The sequence below is a fragment of the Pan paniscus genome, chromosome 20 (genome assembly GCF_029289425.2).
Source record: "Pan paniscus chromosome 20, NHGRI_mPanPan1-v2.0_pri, whole genome shotgun sequence".
Lineage (NCBI taxonomy): Eukaryota > Metazoa > Chordata > Mammalia > Primates > Hominidae > Pan > Pan paniscus.
In genome coordinates, this window is record NC_073269.2 from 23,704,810 (window position 1) to 23,725,565 (window position 20,756).

The 20,756-nt window shown below is 56.0% G+C and overlaps 1 protein-coding gene across 2 annotated transcripts in view; it reads left to right on the forward strand.

Moving 5' to 3' along the window:
• Positions 1-20,756, forward strand: part of UPF1 (UPF1 RNA helicase and ATPase) — a 36,334-nt gene that overhangs the window by 11,614 nt on the left and 3,964 nt on the right. Inside the window, exons 2-20 of one of the 2 annotated variants that reach the window (XM_034945601.3) lie at positions 2,440-2,579; positions 4,207-4,296; positions 6,534-6,701; positions 7,157-7,337; positions 8,604-8,765; positions 9,432-9,549; positions 9,697-9,795; positions 11,046-11,154; positions 11,324-11,483; positions 11,569-11,687; positions 12,370-12,534; positions 12,631-12,745; positions 13,321-13,464; positions 13,764-13,977; positions 16,765-16,882; positions 17,270-17,426; positions 18,456-18,598; positions 19,885-20,059; positions 20,657-20,738. In XM_034945601.3, coding sequence (XP_034801492.1) covers positions 2,440-2,579; positions 4,207-4,296; positions 6,534-6,701; positions 7,157-7,337; positions 8,604-8,765; positions 9,432-9,549; positions 9,697-9,795; positions 11,046-11,154; positions 11,324-11,483; positions 11,569-11,687; positions 12,370-12,534; positions 12,631-12,745; positions 13,321-13,464; positions 13,764-13,977; positions 16,765-16,882; positions 17,270-17,426; positions 18,456-18,598; positions 19,885-20,059; positions 20,657-20,738 — 2,659 coding nt within the window. The remainder of the gene's footprint in view (positions 1-2,439; positions 2,580-4,206; positions 4,297-6,533; positions 6,702-7,156; positions 7,338-8,603; positions 8,766-9,431; positions 9,550-9,696; positions 9,796-11,045; positions 11,155-11,323; positions 11,484-11,568; positions 11,688-12,369; positions 12,535-12,630; positions 12,746-13,320; positions 13,465-13,763; positions 13,978-16,764; positions 16,883-17,269; positions 17,427-18,455; positions 18,599-19,884; positions 20,060-20,656; positions 20,739-20,756) is intronic. The other variant, XM_034945602.3, reaches the window with a different exon arrangement.

Below are 20,756 nucleotides of genomic sequence, written 5' to 3' on the forward strand. Positions count from 1 at the left end.
TTTTGAGACAGAGTCTTGCTCTGTGACTCAGGCTGGAGTGCAGTGGTGTGATCTCGGCTCACTGCAACCTCCGCCTCCTGGGTTCAAGCGATTCTCCTGCACGGGGATTAGAGGTGCGCATCACCATACCCAGCTAATCTTTTGTATTTTTAGTAGAGATGGGGTTTTGCCATGTTGGCCAGGCTTGTGTGTGTGTGTGTGTGTGTGTGTGTGTTGTTGTTGTTAAGAGAGACAGGGTCTTGGTCTGTTGCTCAGGCTAAAGTTCAGTGGTACCATCATAGCTCACAGCGGCCTTGACCTGCTGGGGTCAAGCAATCCTCCGGCCTCAACCTCCTGATTAGCTGGGACTACAAGTGTGCGCCACCACACCTGGCTCGTTTGTGTATTTTTTTGTGGAGACAGGATCTTGGCTGTGTTGCCCAGGCTGGTCTTGAGAACTCCCGGGCTCAAGCGATCCTCCCAAAGTGTTGGGATGACAGGTGTGAGCCACCATTCCTAGCCTTGAAGTGACCTACTGTTGTGCTGCCCTGATGCACGGTCTGAGTTCTGGAGTGTGTCTCTGGGCAGAAAGCCCCTGTACAGCTCTTAGATGGACTTCCAGGATGTGGTTTTAGTCGTAGCTAGGTTCACATCCAGAACTAAAGGAGTTAGAGACTCCAGCTCTGGGGCCTCGTGTATGACTAGGAAGTGGGAATTCTAGGATACGTCTTTAAATACTGTGTCCGGAGCAGAGGTGATGGGAGGAGCTGCTTTTTTTTGGGGGTAGGGGGTTTGGGTTTTTCTTTTTTCTTTTTTTTTTTTTGAGATGGAGTTTTGCTCTTGTTGCCCAAGGTGGAGCGTGCAGTGGCACGGTCTCAGCTCACTGCAACCTGCGCCTCCTGGGTTCAAGCAATTCTCCTGTCTCAGCCTCCCAAGTAGCTGAGATTACAGGCACGTGCCACCACGTCCAGCTAATTTTTTTTTTTTTGCCTTTTTAGTAAAAACGAGGTTTCACCATGTTGGCCAGGCTGGTCTCGAACTCCTGACCTCAGGTGATCCGCCCTGCCGAGGAGCTGCTTCTTGGTGAATGCCTGGGATGGGTACAGGGAGGCCTTGCCCCTCCAGAGCCTCCCTGGTGAGGGGATAAGTTGACAGCCTCAAAGGACTTTATTGGAGTGGCTCTGTGCCAGCTGAAGATGATGACCCTCTTGTCCTTCACCCATCATGTCCCCCGGCGTGGGCTGTGGAACTTCTCTGTGCCAGGCACTGTCCCCTACTGCTGTTTTAGCTCATTTCATGATAGTTCCTAGGGTCAAATATATTTTTGAAATTAATGTTTTATCTTGAAACTTTTCAGAGAGTGAAGGGAGAAGTTAACCCAGAAGTCAGCTTATGTTGTGACCAGATCACTGCAGGGCAGCATTGGGCCCAGTGTGCATCTGTGCCTGCAGGTAGCACGTGCCCATGCACCCCAGCCAGGCGGGCTGGAGGGGCCTCTGTGGGGTGCTGCTCCCCATGAGCACCTGTCCCTAGGCTCGCACAGGTGCTGCATCACACAGCAAGGGCATTAGGCCGAGGGGCTGTCTGGGGTGCTGGGACTGGCAGTGGGAGATTTGGTGCCGTCCCTAGGGGAGCTCCCATCACTCCTCCCTGGCCCTTAATTTTGTGCCACCTTGTGTTCTGCCATGACACAGTGCTCCCGCTGCCTGACCCCGTGGTGGGGTTAGGTGGCCTATGGGGGCCATGCCAGGGACTGTTGGCCATGTCATTTGAGGTGCTGGTACTTGGGAGCGGCATGAGGAGCCCCAGTGGCTGTGTGGTCTCCTTGCAGGTATCCTGTGCAGTTGTGGCCTGATGACTTAGAGCCATGCGCTGTCTACCTTTGCTGAACATAGAAGAGGCGCCTTCAGTGAGGGTGTGGCCTCGGTTACCAAGGGTATCTCAGTGTTCAGTTTCTACTTCATCCTCAGGAGAGGGCTGCCTTGAAGGGATGGGGAGGGTGAGGTGGCGGTGGATGTGGCCGGTGACATTTCCACATCCGCATGGGTGGCAGCTACGTAGTGTTTGATGAGCCTTACACTGTGGTGGGTCTGGCATCATGAAGCTGTCCTCAGGGCACACTGCTGTCAGTCTGTAAAAGTTACCCTGCTCCTTGTGGTCCTCAGTCATGGGAAAGAAGCATCTTCCTAAGCATCCTGGTCGTGGGCATGGACGTGGCTCTGTGGCTAGGCGGGGGTTAGACCAGCTGTGTGGGGGACCGGGAGGTGCAGGAGGCCACCAGTGGCCCTTTTTTGGCCAGGTAGGTTTGCTAGAGAAGAGTGAAATCCAGTCAGAACAAGGGAAACTGTCTCAAAGCAGAGATGAGGCCAGGGTGTCACACCAGAGTCATCGAGGCTGGTTCTTCTGCACTGAGTCCTGGAAGCTGCAGCCTCACTCAGGTGACACTGCATTCTGCTGCAGGTTGGGCCCGAAGGCATCCTGCAGAACGGGGCTGTGGACGACAGTGTAGCCAAGACCAGCCAGTTGTTGGCTGAGTTGAACTTCGAGGAAGATGAAGAAGACACCTATTACACGAAGGACCTCCCCATACACGCCTGCAGGTGAGCTGGGCTCAGCTGGGCCTGGGCATGTGCTGGACAGGTGGGTGCCTCTGGCACGGGCCTGGGACACTCACCTCCCAGGTACAGGGTGGCGCCCTTGTGCTGTGACTCTGGGTGGCGGTGTCCTTGGGAGTAAGGAAATTGCTCAGGCCGTGTGCACAGCCAAGGCCTGTTACCGGTCAGGAGGTGGGCTCAGCAACCTCCGACACCCTGAATTCACCAGCTGGTGGGAAAAGTTTTCCTTCCTTTGGCCTCCTCAGACCCTGGGCGCATTGCCTGGTACCTGCTCACTCCCTCATAGAAAGAATTTGTCATGGCATTGGGTGAGCATCTGGGGTGGGAGGGTGAGTGGAGCAGCTGAGATACCCTCACAAAGCAGTTGCTGCAGGGTTCTGGGGCATCCCTGCCTCCCGCTGCCTTGGCCATGCCTGGAGAATTGGATGTGAAGACAGTAGTTAGTGGATAGACCTGCATGTTGACAAATTTAGAATTCTCATCTCGAGTGGGATCGTCCCTTGTTGAGGCTTATTTCTGTATTTTTGTGACACACAAGTGAGGAAATGTAGATTAGAAGAGGGGAGAAGGTTTTGGCCAGGCACGGTGGCTCACTCCTGTAATCCCAGCACTTTGGGAGGCCGAGGTGGGCAGATCACGAGGTCAGGAGATCGAGACCATCCTGGCTACCACGGTGAAACCCTGTCTCCACTAAAAATACAAAAAATTAGCCAAGCATGGTGGCGGGCGCCTGTAGTCCCAGGTAGCTACTTGGGAGGCTGAGGCAGGAGAATGACATGAACCCGGGAGGCGGAGGTTGTAGTGAGCCGAGATCGCACCACTGCACTCCAGCCTGAGCGACAGTCACGGCAGGTTTGGGCCTGAGCCCTGCCTGTCTGTGGGCACCCACTTGGGGCCCTCCCTGCAGCTCCTCGCCCGCGTGCTGCCCAGCGCTCCGGGACTGAGGCTGCTCTTCGCTAGGCTTGGTGGGCAGGCACTCTTTCCTGCATCTCAGCTCTTAACTCATTCTCATTTACAGATGTTTTCGTGTATATAATTGTGTTCTCTTAACACACAGAGATGGCCATAAGTCCTGGTGCAGCTCTGGGGAGCTAGCATTTTTGGGTTTGGTATGTGGATTTTCAGAAAACCACAGCCAGTGGTGGGGTGAGGCTCTCCCGAGGCTCCTCGCTTGGGCTTCGGGGCCTGAGCTTCAGGGCGCTGCCGCTGCAGGGTCTGTGCCCAGCTCCCTGGGAGCACAGTGCCCTCTGCTGGAGCCCAGAGTTCACCATGACCACTGGGTCTGAGGCTGGATTCCTGAATTTCAGGCCAAAGAACGGGGACTAGAATGGCCCTGGAGGAGTGAGGCCTCCTTCCAGCAGGACTCTCCTTGGAGGTGGCTTTGCTCCTTATCCCCTCGGAGCTTCTGCCACATACCCAACCCCTTCCCTGCATTCTTGGATTTGAGAAGCCCTGGTTAACTGGTTTGATTTGGTTACTGGGATTGTTGGGGTTGAGTATGTGTTTAATGAAGAACTTAAAAATGTTGTCAGAGGAAAGAATTTCACATCTTGCCAAATGAAAACCAGAGAGCAAGCTTCCAGCTGTAACTGTCGCTGTTTTGATTTTTTAGTTACTGTGGAATACACGATCCTGCCTGCGTGGTTTACTGTAATACCAGCAAGAAGTGGTTCTGCAACGGACGTGGAAATACTTCTGGCAGGTAGATAATCAGACCATGCATGTGTCTTTAATCAGTGCTGTGCTCAGATTTGTGTGTAAATTATGGAAATGTTGAAGCAAAGCGTAATATAAAATCACGCTAACAAACCTGGGTTTTTTCCTCCGCTGTGACTGGTTTAACTTGAAACAGATGGTGGTGTGTGAATGCCTTAATGTATTTACCCTTGATTTATTCTCTGTGGCTCTTTTTATTATGCAAGTAGGGTTGGCTTAATTCTCCTTCCCAGTTTTTATTTCGATTTTTCTGCAAGATGAGCTCTTGGCACACCCGCTGATCTTCATTAACGGGAGGATGTTCCCAAGGCAGTAACGGGCATCCAGGGGCGCTGGTTCCTGAGCAAGCTCGCTCTGGCCTGAGCTCATCGGAGCTGTCCGGAGGCTAATTCAGGCCAGATCCTGAATCATCGGCTTCAATTAAGTTCACTTGACCGTCGGCGCTGGGCTTGCCTTCCTGATGTTGATCAGCTGCAGCTGGACTGTGTCGCTTGTTCTGTGTTTGGGACAGGACAGTGTTCTCCCAGTGCCCAAATTCCAAGGGGGGAGTTCGATGGTCTTGCCCGAGTGGTGGGACTCTCGTCCTGGTGGGTCCCGTGCCAGCGGCTCCCCTTCCCCTCCAGGTTGCTGTGTACAGGTCACTCCACTGCTGGAGAGGATGGAGCAGAGCCTGGGAGGCAGAGCTCCGAGGTGCTAGCAAGGAAGTGTGGGGTCTTTTTCTGAGGTTCACGTTCTGGAGAAAGAAAATGACCAAAGCCCGGAGGCAGGCTTACTTGCGCTGACACAAGCCCCTCCTGTGCCTTTGACAGCTGTGGGTCTCGGAGGGTTACAGATGGAGCAGTCAGATCTCGTGGCATCTCTGAGTTAGTAACTTGAAATATGGTGTTACGAGCAAGGCGAGAAAGGGGCTGCTGTTTTTAAAAGATTTTAAAGAAGGGTATCTTCTGGATAACCAAAAGACATTCTTGTCCCATTTTCAGAATCTTCTGGGTAATTTAAGTGTTGCTATGTTTGCATTTAGTTCCTCTTGTTCAGGAAAAGCAACTAAATAAAACTTCTCTTAGCTGGCAACCCCAGCTTCCGGTCAGCAAAGCCAAGAACAGGGAAGTGAGCAAAAGGGCCTCAGAAACAACAGGCTTGAGCCAAGCACCACTGAGCATTCTGTGCGAGGCCCAGGGGAAGGTGAGGAAGCAGCCGCTGGCCCTTAGGGAGCTTGGCTGTGACAGGGTGAGGATGCATGGGAAGACACGGAGACAGCTGATTCTGCCCACGTGGCCTGCAGGGCTCCAGAGTGGAGTCGGGCTTTGGAGATGCCCAGAGTGGCCATGGCTGGTTAGAGAATCCTGGGCCTCGTGGCAGGGAGAAGGGTTAGAAGATTAGCTGAGCTGAAGCTTTTGGCAAGAATGGTTTTCCAGAGGGGAAGAGAGAGGGCGCAGTGAGGAAGGCTGGGAGGCCCTGCAGGCGTGTTCAGAGCTGCTGGAGACACCGGAAGAGCCCAAAGGCAGAGCAGCTGGGCATCCTTGTTAGATACGGCAGATAGGTGCTGGAGGGTGGCTGGCTTGGCACAGGGCAGGGTTCAGCCCAGACCGCGGTTTAGGTGAGCAGTGTCCTGGCCACGTCGCAGCAAGGAAGGAGCTGAGCCAGCCAGGGCTTCACACACAGCCCTGGGCTTCTGTAGAACCGCCCCCGCCTCTGCTCAACCCTTTTGCTGCTTTTTGCGGGGGTTTCCAGTCGCCTGCTTATCAGATTTCCCGGCCTGCAGCAAAGCAGGAGGGACTGTTGCTCCTGGAAGTAGGCACAGGGCCTCTGAGGAGTGATTTCAGAAGAAGCCACAGAAGATGGTGGCGGGGGTTGACCTTGGAAAGAAGGGGCTGGGGCCTTGTGGGAAATGTCTCTGACCCCACAGCAGCCCTGGGCCAACAATGGGTTAAATTAGGCCTGATAAGTTGGATTTAAGAAAGCAGGATTTTTAAAAAAGGCAGGAACTATGTGAACCGTGTTAAGGAAGTTTTCCTTAAAGTGGTTCAAGTTGGGATTGATTTTTGTGCTCAGTGGGGAGCTTTTGGGGGAGGGCTGGTCCCCAGAGATGCCAGATGGATGAGGTGTGACTGCCTCTGCTAATGGACCGTGAACGGTACCGGAACTTTTAACAGGGGCCCGAAAATTGGAAGTGGTGAAAAGCCAAATTTTGGGTGTTAACCGTTTATCATTTCCTGGTTTCAGCCACATTGTAAATCACCTTGTGAGGGCAAAATGCAAAGAGGTGACCCTGCACAAGGACGGGCCCCTGGGGGAGACAGTCCTGGAGTGCTACAACTGCGGCTGTCGCAACGTCTTCCTCCTCGGCTTCATCCCGGCCAAAGCTGACTCAGTGGTGGTGCTGCTGTGTAGGTGAGTGGTCCCCAGATGTCTCCTGGGGGTGACCTTTAAGCTCCAGCCGTCTCCTCACAAGCCTTGGCCCAGCCCAGCCCAGCCCAGCCCAGCCGTGGCTCTAACTCCAGGGAGTTGTCCTCCAAAGATGGTTTTTGCTGAAGGGTGAGGCATGAGAGCGTTTAGGGGCTGAGGCTTGTTAAGGAGTCGGCAGTACCGTGTAACTCTTTTGGGGCGTTCTGGCTAAGTCATAAAAACAATTCTGTAAAAACAAAGTCTGTTCTGAGTTTTAAGAGTTCAGAGCTCAAGTGCACGGGGAGATGCGATTTATTACTAACAGTTTGAAGGTAATGTGATCACATAATAAAATGCAGGGCACGCCCCTTTGGGTGAAAGGTCAGCATGGGAGGGGGCCCTCCCTGCTCCGGGGCTTCAGGAACGGGAGCTGGTCCTCACGGCCCCCTCCCGCTCTGCAGGCAGCCCTGTGCCAGCCAGAGCAGCCTCAAGGACATCAACTGGGACAGCTCGCAGTGGCAGCCGCTGATCCAGGACCGCTGCTTCCTGTCCTGGCTGGTCAAGATCCCCTCCGAGCAGGAGCAGCTGCGGGCACGCCAGATCACGGCACAGCAGATCAACAAGCTGGAGGAGCTGTGGAAGGTGGGGCTGCCCAGCGGGCCGACCCGTGCCTTCGTGTGGTTTCTGGTTGCGGGGAGGGGAGTGTCTTCAGAGACGGCTTGACCCAGTGAGACCGCTGGAGATTCTCTGAAAGGAATTCAGGCAGACCTCTGCCACCTCTACGTGGAATGACCTCAGGGCACCTTGGTCACCTTCCATCCAGGCAGCCTTACCTGACCGAGAAGATCCTGGCCTTGGGGAAAGGAAAGCTCTGGCTGCTGGAATTTTTCTTGTCTTGCCGGGGTGAGGATGGGTGGTGGGAGGGGAAGAATGGGGCTGGCTGTGGGCAGACTTGTCCTGCAGAGCCTGAACCTGCCCAGACAGGTGGGCTGCGAGAATGTCCTGGGGAAATAGGTTGGTGTCGAGGTCGGCACAGTCAGCTGAGACAGAGGGGAGAGGAGAGGGTGCCGGGTCAAGTAGTGGGTGCCTGGCCCTCCTTCAACAGACAGCCCTCACTTTTCCCCACGGAAGCCTTTCTGTGCTTCCAGCTGTTTAGGATTTTGTGATAAAGTAGTTCTAATAACTAGGCTAGAAGTTTTCATTTGCCTCCCATTCAGTCAGAAATCTCACATAGGAACTGAAGTGCAAGTTAAAATATTTTTTTAAGCATTGTTCAGCTGGATACCTTTCCACTTGGATTTTCCGGTTGCCAGATGATTTCATGATTCCCGTTTATATCTGAACAGCCCAGAAAATGTCCTGTCCCCACCAGCATGGCACTCACTGAGGGAGCTGGCCCCCAGGGGAAGAGCTGCGGGCCCATGTTGGTCTGGCTCAGGGTTAGCAGACGTGGGAGACAGGCCTCCCGGGCTGTGGACACAGCGAGAGAAACCGGTGGTCTTTGTGGCAGCCTGCGAGGCGGGTTAGCTGCTCTCGTTCACAAGCTGGGCATACTTGGAGGAAGCAGCTGGCTCTGAAGGTGCCCTCTGCTGTGGACAGTGTGGCAGGCTGGCGCCTGGGGCTTTGTAGGCAGGTTCACCCAAGTACCGGAACCCCGCTGGGGTGCGGAGCAGCAGCTGAGGCCCAGGCATGGGCCAGGCAGGTGTGCAGCTCCCTGTGTGGCATGGAGTTCCCGTTCCCAGGGTTCTCCTTGCAGGTGGGGCTGCACCAGAACCCCTCCATGCCACCCACCATGGCCCATTCTGAGAAGCGGCATGTGTGCTCCATCCCTCTGGTGCCTCTGCGCCCTCGTTCATTTGCATGTAGGGAAAAACAGGACGAGTGTGGCACGGTGTTGTTGTCTTTTAGGAAAACCCTTCTGCCACGCTGGAGGACCTGGAGAAGCCGGGGGTGGACGAGGAGCCGCAGCATGTCCTCCTGCGGTACGAGGACGCCTACCAGTACCAGAACATATTCGGGCCCCTGGTCAAGCTGGAGGCCGACTACGACAAGAAGCTGAAGGAGTCCCAGGTGATGTGTGCGAGAGGGCTTGGCCTGGGCTGGGTTCTGGCTCTCACAGCTCTCTCCTCAGGCTTCCAGAGGGAGGTTTTCTCTCCAGGCTGTGGGAGCTGATGTGGGCTGCAGCCGCGACACCTGAGAGTTGGAGCTTGCGGATCCAGGCCTGGCAGCCCGGTGGTCTGGGCCCCCGCCCTCAGATCTGACATCAGCCTCAGTGTTTTCTGTTTAAATCCAACACATCTTTCCCAGTGGGGTCCACAGCTTTGCCCACAGTTGCGAGAGTTAGACTCAGGCGTGATCCCTGTGAAGACCACATTTAGGCAACGGGAGCCCTGGAGCGCTGACCTCCCCTCCCTCCCTCCCCTCCTCTTTCTGTCCCTCCCTCCCCTCCTCTCTCTCTTCCTCCCTCCCACAGCAGCTGCTCCCTGGCCATGGAGGCCTCTGGTGTGCGGTGAAGCCTCCAGACGGGATTGGCCTGTGTGTGTTCCGGGGACTCCTAATGGCTTCTCTTTCAGATGTGCCCTTGGTGGCATTTGGGGCTGCAGGTGCCACTCACGGCGCCTGCTCTCACGGCAGAGGCTTGCTGTAGGGCCCGCCTCATGGGGCCTCGGGCATGTGGAGGCCAGGCCCGGGCCTGTGCTGGAGGCTAACCGGGGCTCTTGTTTTTCATGTGCTCAGACTCAAGATAACATCACTGTCAGGTGGGACCTGGGCCTTAACAAGAAGAGAATCGCCTACTTCACTTTGCCCAAGACTGACTCTGGTAATGAGGATTTAGTCATAATTTGGTTAAGAGGTGATTTTAAGTTTTAAAATATTTGTGACCATAAGTAGCATAAATTCCTAGTTCCACCCTTGTAAAGTGCCCCTTAATTTGAACTCTCCCTGGTGGAAGCGACGGCGTGGGTTAAAATGGCCACCTCTCTCACTTTTTTACCGCAAGACATGCGGCTCATGCAGGGGGATGAGATATGCCTGCGGTACAAAGGGGACCTTGCGCCCCTGTGGAAAGGGATCGGCCACGTCATCAAGGTCCCTGATAGTATCCTTCATGTGAAGAGGGTGGGGCCGGCTGGTGGGAGAGGAAAGTGGGGGCATCAGGTGGAGGCCACTGTGGATTTGATGCTCACTGCTGGGCCAGCATCTCATGCTCTGTGGTGGGTGCTGGTTGGCATCGCCCTCCACTGCTCTTAGGAGAATCACAGGGCCTTCACCTTCAGGGGACAGCTGGTTGTATGGTTGCTTCCCCTCTGCCCGAATGGTGATGGTGATGCCACTTGTGTGGCGCGCGTCCCTGGGCTGACTCTGGAAGTTAATGTATGCCGCTTGTGTGGCACGTCCCTGGACTGACTCTGGAGGTTAATGTGGCTGCAGGAGCGCCTTACCTGGACGCTGACTCTGCACACAGAGGTTCCAGAAGCCAGTGGTCACATGCAGACCCTCTGAGCACACACTTGCTCCCAGGCCATGTTTGGGAATGTGCAGTGACCTCATGGTGACGCAGCCTGCCGGCCAGAGTGGGGCAGCTGTAAGGCACAGGTGCAGTCAGAGGCTTGGGGCAGGGAGGAGTCCTGGGAGAAGACACCGCGGGTCAGACTCAGGCTGCCTCTTGGTGACTGGCCAATGCTGCTGGGGCCTGACCATTCAGCGGTGGCCTCCATAGGGGTAGGGAGAGTTGTCTCCCACACCCACCCTGGGCCTGACAAGCTCATCCTGAACACGTGAGACCGGTTTTGGGGCTCGGGGTCAAGGGAAGGGTGTTGCCTACCGGCCACAGCCTCCTGGAGGGCAGGTTGCTTGTGTATGTGGAGCCCTTTGCTTGGCCATACTGGGAGGGGCATTGTTTCCGTGGAACTGTGAGAAGAGCTGCTGTGGCCAAAGCTGGGTTCTGCGAGCTCTGCCTGCCCCTGCTGGCCACATGTGCAGGAGCTCCCGGCGAGGTCCTGGGGCCCGGGATGTGGCTGCTCCCTGCTGGTGAGCGCTGCTGGCTTCACTGCCGCCCTCTCCGTCTCTGAAAGGGGCCTAGATGGGTGGCTGGGAGTGGCAAGGAGGAACTCCGGGCTGGCTGGGGGTGGGACACCGGCTCATGGTGAGGTAGAGTCTTTCTTCAAGGATGCTGTTCTTCTGGTCTCTGGTCTGGTGTTGGCTGCACGTTTTTAGCGTTTGGTGCAGAGCCAGCGGTGTCTTAAGTAACTAAATTTTAAAAACGCTGTTTAAAGAGCGTGTACCAAGGGTGGCCCAGAAAGGTCAGCCCGGCTTTTGACAAGGATGCAAACTTAACTCAGCACACAGATTATGGCGATGAGATCGCCATTGAGCTGCGGAGCAGCGTGGGTGCACCTGTGGAGGTGACTCACAACTTCCAGGTGGATTTTGTGTGGAAGTCGACCTCCTTTGACAGGTACGTCTTCTCCCATCACTGCCCCCTGTTCCCTGGTTGCCACGTGTGGCATCTTTATGAGCCCTCCCCGTCACTGTGGAGTGGGGTTCCCCACCCAGCTCTGCAAACTCAGGATGCCGGAGAGGCGGCCACAGCTGTGCGTGTCGCCAACCCCAAACCCTCCTCACAGGATGCAGAGCGCGTTGAAAACGTTTGCCGTGGATGAGACCTCGGTGTCTGGCTACATCTACCACAAGCTGCTGGGCCACGAGGTGGAGGACGTAATCATCAAGTGCCAGCTGCCCAAGCGCTTCACGGCGCAGGGCCTCCCCGACCTCAACCACTCCCAGGTGCGCGCCGTCCTCAGCGCGCGGGGCCTCGCCCATGGGCCGGGACGCAAGCGGAGGCTGCCCCTAACGGCCGCTTGTATTGAAGGTTTATGCCGTGAAGACTGTGCTGCAAAGACCGCTGAGCCTGATCCAGGGCCCGCCAGGCACGGGGAAGACGGTGACGTCGGCCACCATCGTCTACCACCTGGCCCGGCAAGGCAACGGGTAGGGCTGACATGGCCCTTGCGGGCAAGACCCGGGAGGGCTTTAGGGTGGCCAGATGGAAGGCCTGGTGCTGGGAGCCTTGGGCTCTGTCACACCGAAGAGAGCACGTGGCGGGTAGTGTCGCCGTGGCGCCTACCGCTCTCTATGTGACATTATTCGTGTCAGCTCCAACCTTAGGATTGCATTTTAGTAACCAGGTCTGCTACTGGTTTAGAAAACTGGGGGCAGGGGGGGCATGGCTGCAGCAGCGTGAGTTCCGTGTGCGGCACTTTATAGCGTGGCGGGATGGTGCAAGTTCCAGCCTTGGCATTGCTTGCGGTGGGTAGAGCTGTGAAGCCTGGGCTGTCTGGATCTGAGCTCCTTCGGCATCGTGTCATTACTGCCTGTTAAAAATGACAGGAGTTTAAGGCCAGCCTGAACAGGGTGAGACGTCTCTACAAAAAAAAAATTCAGAAATTAGCTGGGGGTAGTGGCGTGCACCTGTGGTCCCAGCTACTCAGGAGGCTGAGGTGGGAGGATTGCTTGAGCCCAGGATGTTGAGGCTGCAATTAGCTGAGATCACACCACTGCACTCCAGCCTGGGCAACAGAGCAAGACCCTGTCTCAAAAAACAGAGTCTTGGCTTACTACGTTCACCGAGCTTCCTCTGGGTAAGCACTGAGCTGCCCCAATGGTGTTGCAGGCCGGTGCTGGTGTGTGCTCCGAGCAACATCGCCGTGGACCAGCTAACGGAGAAGATCCACCAGACGGGGCTAAAGGTCGTGCGCCTCTGCGCCAAGAGCCGTGAGGCCATCGACTCCCCGGTGTCTTTTCTGGCCCTGCACAACCAGATCAGGAACATGGACAGGTGTGTGTCGAGTCCATCCCTCCCAGTTGGTCCCTGAGCTTCTGCGGGTGACATGTACAGAACTCAGGCACCCTGCTGACCCGCATGTGCTTCCAGCATGCCTGAGCTGCAGAAGCTGCAGCAGCTGAAAGACGAGACTGGGGAGCTGTCGTCTGCCGACGAGAAGCGGTACCGGGCCTTGAAGCGCACCGCAGAGAGAGAGCTGCTGATGGTGAGTGCCCCTCCTGCCTGCAAAAGGGCCTGTGGGCTGGCGGCCTGATGGTTTTTGTTTGGGCCAAAGCACCTATTTGAATTGTTGCTTTGCTTCTGGAAAGAGAACCTAGATGCTCTCTACTTGGCCTCTCTGCGCTCAGTTGTACAGTAAATTAGGGACATCTCGCTGCCTGGAACACGGTCTTCTAGGGAGTCTCCACTCCCTGCCAGCCTCTACTGGGATCCGGCAGTGGATCTAGAACACTCCTGCTCTTTCATAACCAACCAGCCTGAACTAGAATCAGCCTGAGTGCAGGTTCCAGCAGCTCAGCACTGCCCCTTGGAGGCTGTCGTGAGGCGCAGAGCTCTTGGTGTGGAGAGGTTGTCTTCTGTGAAACATGACCGTTTAAGGATCTTAAAAGTTTGTAATCACCACAGCCTGGACCATGTATCTTGTCCTGAGGGACAGCTTGTTTTTTATAGTGTCAGGGAGGGTGAGAAACAGGAGAGCTTCTGTGTTCTGTCCCACCTGCCCTCCGGGGTCTGGTGGCGTTTACAGTGCAGGTGCCCTGATGCCTCTGCACCCTTCCCCAGAACGCAGATGTCATCTGCTGCACATGTGTGGGCGCCGGTGACCCGAGGCTGGCCAAGATGCAGTTCCGCTCCATTTTAATCGACGAAAGCACCCAGGCCACCGAGCCGGAGTGCATGGTTCCCGTGGTCCTCGGGGCCAAGCAGGTGGGCTGCCTCCCCTGCCCTCCTGTGTGAAAACTCGTGTGTGTGATTCTTGGTGTTTGTCTTTTAAAACACCTTGTATTGACGTAGGATGCCCAGCAGAGTGCGCGCACACTGGGGGCTCCCTGAGGGGTTTATAGAGGGTGGGTTCTGCCAGCTGCACGTCCAGTGTGCGTGGTGAGCAATGCCCCTGTGGCCAGGTGGTGTCCTGTGCATCCTGGGGCCCCTACTTCCTTGCTAGTGTGTGTTGAGGCCGATTCACACCTGAGGTTCTTGACTTGTGGGGGCCCCTGTTCCTACAGCTGATCCTTGTAGGCGACCACTGCCAGCTGGGCCCAGTGGTGATGTGCAAGAAGGCGGCCAAGGCCGGGCTGTCACAGTCGCTCTTCGAGCGCCTGGTGGTGCTGGGCATCCGGCCCATCCGCCTGCAGGTCCAGTACCGGATGCACCCTGCACTCAGCGCCTTCCCATCCAACATCTTCTACGAGGGCTCCCTCCAGAATGGTGTCACTGCAGGTAATGGGGCTCTGCCCAGGGCAGGGGCTTCTACAGAGAAGTGGCATCAAGGGAATGTGGACTGGGGAGAAGGAACTGGCCCATCAGTTTCCCCTGAGCGGCTTCACATAGCCACTGCTTGAGGTCAGGGCACTTTGTGCCCAAGGTCTTGGTGGCATGGTCTTGGATCAAGTGGTGTCTCTGGGGCATGTGGGGAGCCTGTGTCCTCTGTAAAACTCAGTCATTGCCTGAGAGTTCATCCAAGCCTCATGTGGCAGCATGCACAGCAGCCAGGACAGGCTGTTAGGGGAGCTGAGCCCGGGCCTTAACGTGGGCCGTGCATTCAGTGCTTCATGAAGAACAGCTGTTCTCAGGGCCTGAGCCCCTGGGGCCCGCAAGACCGTGTCCGGCTTCCCTGGATAACACAGAGGCCTCACCTGCCCTTTTTCACTCTGCTGACGCTCACACTGCTGGTGACCCACTGGTGCTTCTGCAAGAGTCGGCCCAGAGCAGCCAGACTGTGCCCGGATCACAGTAAGAAACGCCCTGGATGAGGAAGTGAACAGTACATCTTACTAAGCCTCGAGTGTTTCACTGTGACCAGATAAAATTTCTCGTGACACCTTTGGGTATGCCGGCGCTTGAAGGAAGGCCTTGTGGACACACCCTGGGTATTCACCCCAAGGTGTTGGGCAGACTTTTTCCAAAAATGATCGAACCTGTCGCTTCATGGAGAACTAGTGGCAACATCTGTTACAGTAGTAAAATTCAAGTGAAAACCAGAATTTTGGAAAGCTTAACGTCGCTTGCCATGAGTTTGGTGTCTTCCTAACACCTAGAGACTTTTCTGGTGAGGTCTGTGGGGGTGACAGATGGAATGTTTCCACCATTGCCGGTGAAATGTGTCAGCCTTTGGAAGACCTACTTGACTCGGTGGGAGATCCTTCCTGAATGACCAACGGAGTGTCACGAAGTCACATGGGGATGGAGTGGCAAAGAGTTGTCACAGGCCTGCGGAAACCCACCTTTGTCCAGCTTGATGTGGCCTCAGGGCTGGAGACTCCCAGCCATGCAGAAAGGCTGTAAAAACAAACCCATCTCCCTTTCCAGCCTCAGGCATCCATGAGGCCTGGCTTCCCCACAGCATCCCCAGAGCCCAGGAGGGTGGACTGAGCAGAGGTGGACCCCAGGGCCCAGCTGTCTCCGATTCAGCCAGATAGTAAGGAGATTTGCAGAAATGGGAGACAGGACCACTCTTCTTACTTAGCTTATTTTTGGAGAAATAACTAACATGTAATGGGTTATTTTTAAATGAATTAATATGTTTTTTAAATTTCCAAGTTTAGAGAATACAGTTATCCAATAAACAAAAGCTGTTTGGACTCCCTAACTTTTGAGAGTGTAAAGGGTCCTGAAAGCTGCCGACACAGCACCTCATGAACTCCAAACCTGTGAGGTTGGTATTGTCAGGCCTAGTTACAGGAGAAAGTGAGGCTCAGAGCCCACCCCCTGGGTTGGGCCACACCACTCTTTGCCTAGCGGTAGGTCTTGGGAGTTGATGCCACTATTGACATCGCAGGGACACCGCTGTTCCCAGCGCATGGCAAGGCTGAAAACACAAGGCCGCAGAGACCTCGCTTGTGCTCTGGGGTGTCTGAGCGCTGGCTGGGAAAGGCGTGGCTCGGCGCAGGCTCAGACCCCTCATGGTCCCCAGGGCATCGGCCCAGAGGGCGGACGCTGGTGCACACTGCTCTCTAATTGATGCACAGCACATAGTTCACACCCAGGAAGTACATTTTAGGAAATTCTCTATTGAAATGTAAACATGTGGCCACATTACAAGTGTCTGGCTCAATGAGTGGTTACTAAGTGAGCATATTTGGATAGCCAGCACCTGAACCCAGAACCACCTGACCAGCTGTGAGAAGCCGCCTCATCCCTGCAGGTGGCCACCGTCCAGGGGTGCGCATCCACAGCAGCCCCTGGGCTGAGGGACTTCTGAGCTCATCCGGCGGCCCCTGCGCTCGCTGTAACAACAGTGATCCACTTGGCCTCATTTTCAGCTCGACGTGGGATCATATGATGTGTCCTGGCGTGTCTGGCTTCCTCTGTCCATGTCAGGCTGGTGCTGTGTAAAAACACCGGTTTTCTCCACTGATGGAAGCTCCCAGTAGAGTGAGGAGGGCACCTGTGAATTGCAAAACTGGTTTTACAGTTTTAAGGAAACGCAACAGGGCCCAGAAAAGCCAAGATGAGCATGAAGAGCCCGAAGAAAGTGGCTGCTCACACGGCAGGACGCCCCGGCCCCCCAGCTGCAGTGTTGGGCTCCGGCCCAGGAGGGAGCCCAGAGGCAGAGCCACCGGTCCACAGGCCCTCAGCAGGAATGGACAAGGCTGCAGGGCAGGGGGACACAGTTGGCTCAACAGTGTCACACACAAGTCAGTTGTAGGGGCTGTGGCGCCTTTAAGGCAAGCTTCTGGAAGGAAGCAGGAGAATATCCTGTATCCTGGGGTTGGCAGAGATCCAGGCTGCAAGAAAGCCCTGGCTGAGACCCTGTTCCCTGTTCAGGGGCTGAGCCAGCTCTGTGCTGGCCATGGTGCTCTCGGTGGCCTCTCCTCAGCCTTGCCCAATCCTGGGCATCTCTGGCCAGGGGACCGGCTCAGGTGACCTCACCAGGGCCTCACAGATCGAAGTCTTCTGCCCCAGGACCTGCAGCACTGTAGCGTAGCAACTACATTGCGCTGTGTCTGAACTCATTTGAGGCGGGCTAGGGCTTTTGAAGTGTTACTTCTTTCCCTCCCCTCACAGCGGATCGTGTGAAGAAGGGATTTGACTTCCAGTGGCCCCAACCCGATAAACCGATGTTCTTCTACGTGACCCAGGGCCAAGAGGAGATTGCCAGCTCGGGCACCTCCTACCTGAACAGGTGAGCAGGGACAGGCCCACCGGCGTCTGCAGGTCTTGGGGACAGCTTGAGAGGTTGTTGACCCATTCTACTTATTTTTAACATGGGACTGAAACTTTTTTTGCCTTCATTTCCTGTTTAGCCTGTTTAGACTCTAAACCGTGTTGTTTCTGCCTCCTTTTCCATTGTACTTGTTTTTTATTGGGCAGATACTTGCTAATCCCACATGGCAGCCTTTTCTGCCCCTCGAGACTCCCCTGGTGAAGGCTGGGGAAGCTCAGCTGTGCAAACGCCAGTGATGGCAGCTGCCTTCCCGCAGGGTGTTGTGTCTGCACCCCTCACGGCCTCCAGCCTCAGGGCTCGGGATCCCACAGGTGGAGCCCAGCACTGAGAGCCTGGGTTTCTTAGGACCGAGGCTGCGAACGTGGAGAAGATCACCACGAAGTTGCTGAAGGCGGGCGCCAAGCCGGACCAGATTGGCATCATCACGCCCTACGAGGGCCAGCGCTCCTACCTGGTGCAGTACATGCAGTTCAGCGGCTCCCTGCACACCAAGCTCTACCAGGTGCGCCGCGCCCTCGGGCACACTTGGTCTTCTGGGCCATGCAGGGGTATTGACCCTTGACCTTTAAGTTACCCCCCAAGAGGGGCCCGTCCTGGCTGGAGCTCAGAATGGCCCAGGAAGCACCAGCTGGCCCACCCTCTGGGGAGGGCACAGACAGCATATCCCCACAGACCCTGCGAAATTCCACATGATCAGGACAGAGACTTTGAGAAATACGTCACAGGGATCAGAAACATGGGCTGAGATTGGCACATCAAGGTGTTTTCTCGGGACAGTTGAAATAAGTCCAAGGTGGAACGGCAGTGGTCTGTGCCTGCCACACACTGGATGTTGTGCTGTGGAGACTGTGGTGTTCACACCTTTATTGACACCTGGATGAAACACCCACTGCGGGTGTGTGGGGAGGAGGCACAGCTCTGCCTCCATGGGGAAATGAGCCCAAGTGCTGAGTCTGAGTGGCCACATGGCAGTGGTTTCTGTTCTGTTTTTGAGCACGGCTCAGGTTCTCTGGGATGAGCACGTGTGCTCTTAGTGCTGAGAAACAAATCTCCGTGGCTAAATGAGAACAGGCTAGGTGTCATGGCCCACACCTGGAGTCCCAGCACTTTGGGAGGCTGAGGCAGGGAAGTCGCTTGAGGCTAGGAGTTCCAGACCAACCTGGGCAACATAGGGAGACCCTGCCTCCACCAAAAAAAAAAATAATAACTGGGTATGGTGGCATGTGTCTATGGTCCCAGCTACTCAGGAGACTGAGGTGGGATCAGCTGAGCCTGGGAGGTCAAGGCTGCAGCGAGCTGAGATCGTACCACTGTACTCTAGCCTGGGTGACAGAGCAAGATCCTGTCTCTAAAAAAAGAAAACAAAACGAAATGGCAGCAGAGCCAGGACAGCCCCTAGGTGCGGTGAGCAGGCGCCAGGCCCCAAGCTCCCGGGTGGGATTTGAGGGTGGGTCTTGGTGTGTTTCCTGCATTTTGGGGGGACTGGGAAGGCAGCCTGCTGGCTGATAGTGACCACAAAGCTCCCTTCCAGGAGGTGGAGATCGCCAGTGTGGACGCCTTTCAGGGACGCGAGAAGGACTTCATCATCCTGTCCTGTGTGCGGGCCAACGAGCACCAAGGCATTGGCTTTTTAAATGACCCCAGGCGTCTGAACGTGGCCCTGACCAGAGCAAGGTAGGGAGGCTGCCTGCTGCGTGCTGCCCAGCCGCTCTCGTCGGTCCTCACTTCCCAGGGAATTTGGGGCTAGGGTTGGGGGTTGCCAGGGCCAGAGGTCAGAGGACTCTGAGCAGCAGTTGAGAAACGATGTCTCACTGGAGAGATCTTTGTTTCCGTGTCCTGGGGGTTTGCTGTGGCCCCTGTGCCTCAGCCCAGCAGGACGTATTTTTCCAGGCCCTTCTGGTCTGATTCAAAATAAATCTTGTGTGTGTCTGTCAAGTTGTTTAATCTGAGAGGCTGTAAGTTTTGGTCCTGTCCACTATTTTTGGTTCTAAAATACAACTTTTGTGAACTGATGATAGCAGAAGGGACCCCGAGAACAAGGTGTCCATTCTGTCATCCCACATAAAACTAGACATCAGGCCGGGCATGGTGTCTCACACATGTAATCCCAGCACTTTGGGAGGCCGAGGCAGGTGGATCACCTGAGGTCAGGAGTTCTCGACCAGCCTAACATGGTGAAACCTCCTCTCTACTAAATACAAAAAAATGAGCCGGGCGTGGTGGCACATGCCTGTAATCTGAGCTACTTGGGAGGCTGAAACAGGAGAATCGCTTGTACCTGGGAGGAGGAGGTTGTGGTGAGCCGAGATTGCGCCATTACACTCCAGCCACTGGGCAACAAGAGCAAAACTCTGTCTCCAAAGGGAAAAAAAAACACTAGACAGCAAGGACCCATTCACCAGCTGGAAGTCGGGGGGACCTGGCCTGTGGCTCCACCCAGCACAGGGAGAGAGCCTGGCGCTCCTTCCGGCTCTCATGCGCGGTGGTTCTCCTCTAGGTCACCATGGCTTTGTCATTGGTTACTCCCTCTTTCTAAGGCGCCCTCTTGTTTGGTGGGCAGTATTGGGTGGGTCCCCCCACAGCTTCGTGAGGTGGGCTAGAGGAGCTGGGCATCGGGTCAGTGCCCCAGCCTGCTGGGGGCCCTGTGGGGCCGCCTGTGCCCCGGTGCCTGGAAGGCCGACTCTCTTGACAGCAGGTCTTCTCTCCAAACATATCCACCCAGCCAGGTGTCTGCCATGGGGCTGCTTAGAGTCGGCCACAAAATCAACCCGTGTGCAGGGTCAGTGGCTTGGCATTGGGCTCTGGGGCCTGTCCCTGTGGCTGGCAGCCTGCCTGCTGCCCGGTCCACGCCTCTGTTGCCTTGGATTTGGGTTCTAAGTGAATGCAGCCTTGCCTCTTGGACCGTCCTGTGAGACGGGCAGCTCTCCACCTGCGTACTCAGCACTGCGCCCTTGTTGCAGGTATGGCGTCATCATTGTGGGCAACCCGAAGGCACTATCAAAGCAGCCGCTCTGGAACCACCTGCTGAACTACTATAAGGAGCAGAAGGTGCTGGTGGAGGGGCCGCTCAACAACCTACGTGAGAGCCTCATGCAGTTCAGCAAGCCACGGAAGCTGGTCAACACTATCAACCCGGTGAGCGCCTGCACAGGACAGCAGGGCAGCACGGAGAAACCCGGGCCCAAAACACTGCTGGGAACGTGCCAGCTTGGCCCGTGTGCCCGTGAGCTGAGGGAGGGCTCTCCTAGGGGAGGGTGGGCTCTCCTAGGGGAGGGTGGGCTCTCCTAGGGGAGGGTGGGCTCTCCTAGGGGAGGGTGGGCCAGCCCACTTCCTGTCTCCCAAGCCGTGTGTGGCATTTTTGGCTTGGAGCCGCTAAGTCCTGGGTGGCCTCTGGGAATTGGGCTCAGGGCTGCTGTGCTGCATGCAGCAGCCTGGGACCTTGGACACGGGCAGTTGGAAGCTTTGCAAGCCCGGGGTGCCCTGGTAGTGAGGGGGTGTGAAGCTTCCTGAGCTGAGGCCCAAGGGTCAGCATCAGAGCCCAGGTCTGCCAAGGAGGGCAGGCGAGACCCAGAGGCCATGAGACAGCAGCTCCCTCCTGTCTCCAGGGAGAGCCCCTGGCACAGTGTCAACACCTCACAGCTGCATACCTGCCACCTCCCAGGCCACCGGGCCCGTGGGAAGTTGTTCCTTCTGTTGAGATGACAAATTCCTCACCTATCTAAACCTTCGCAGGGAGCCCGCTTCATGACCACAGCCATGTATGATGCCCGGGAGGCCATCATCCCAGGCTCCGTCTATGATCGGAGCAGCCAGGGTGAGTCGCTCAGCAGGG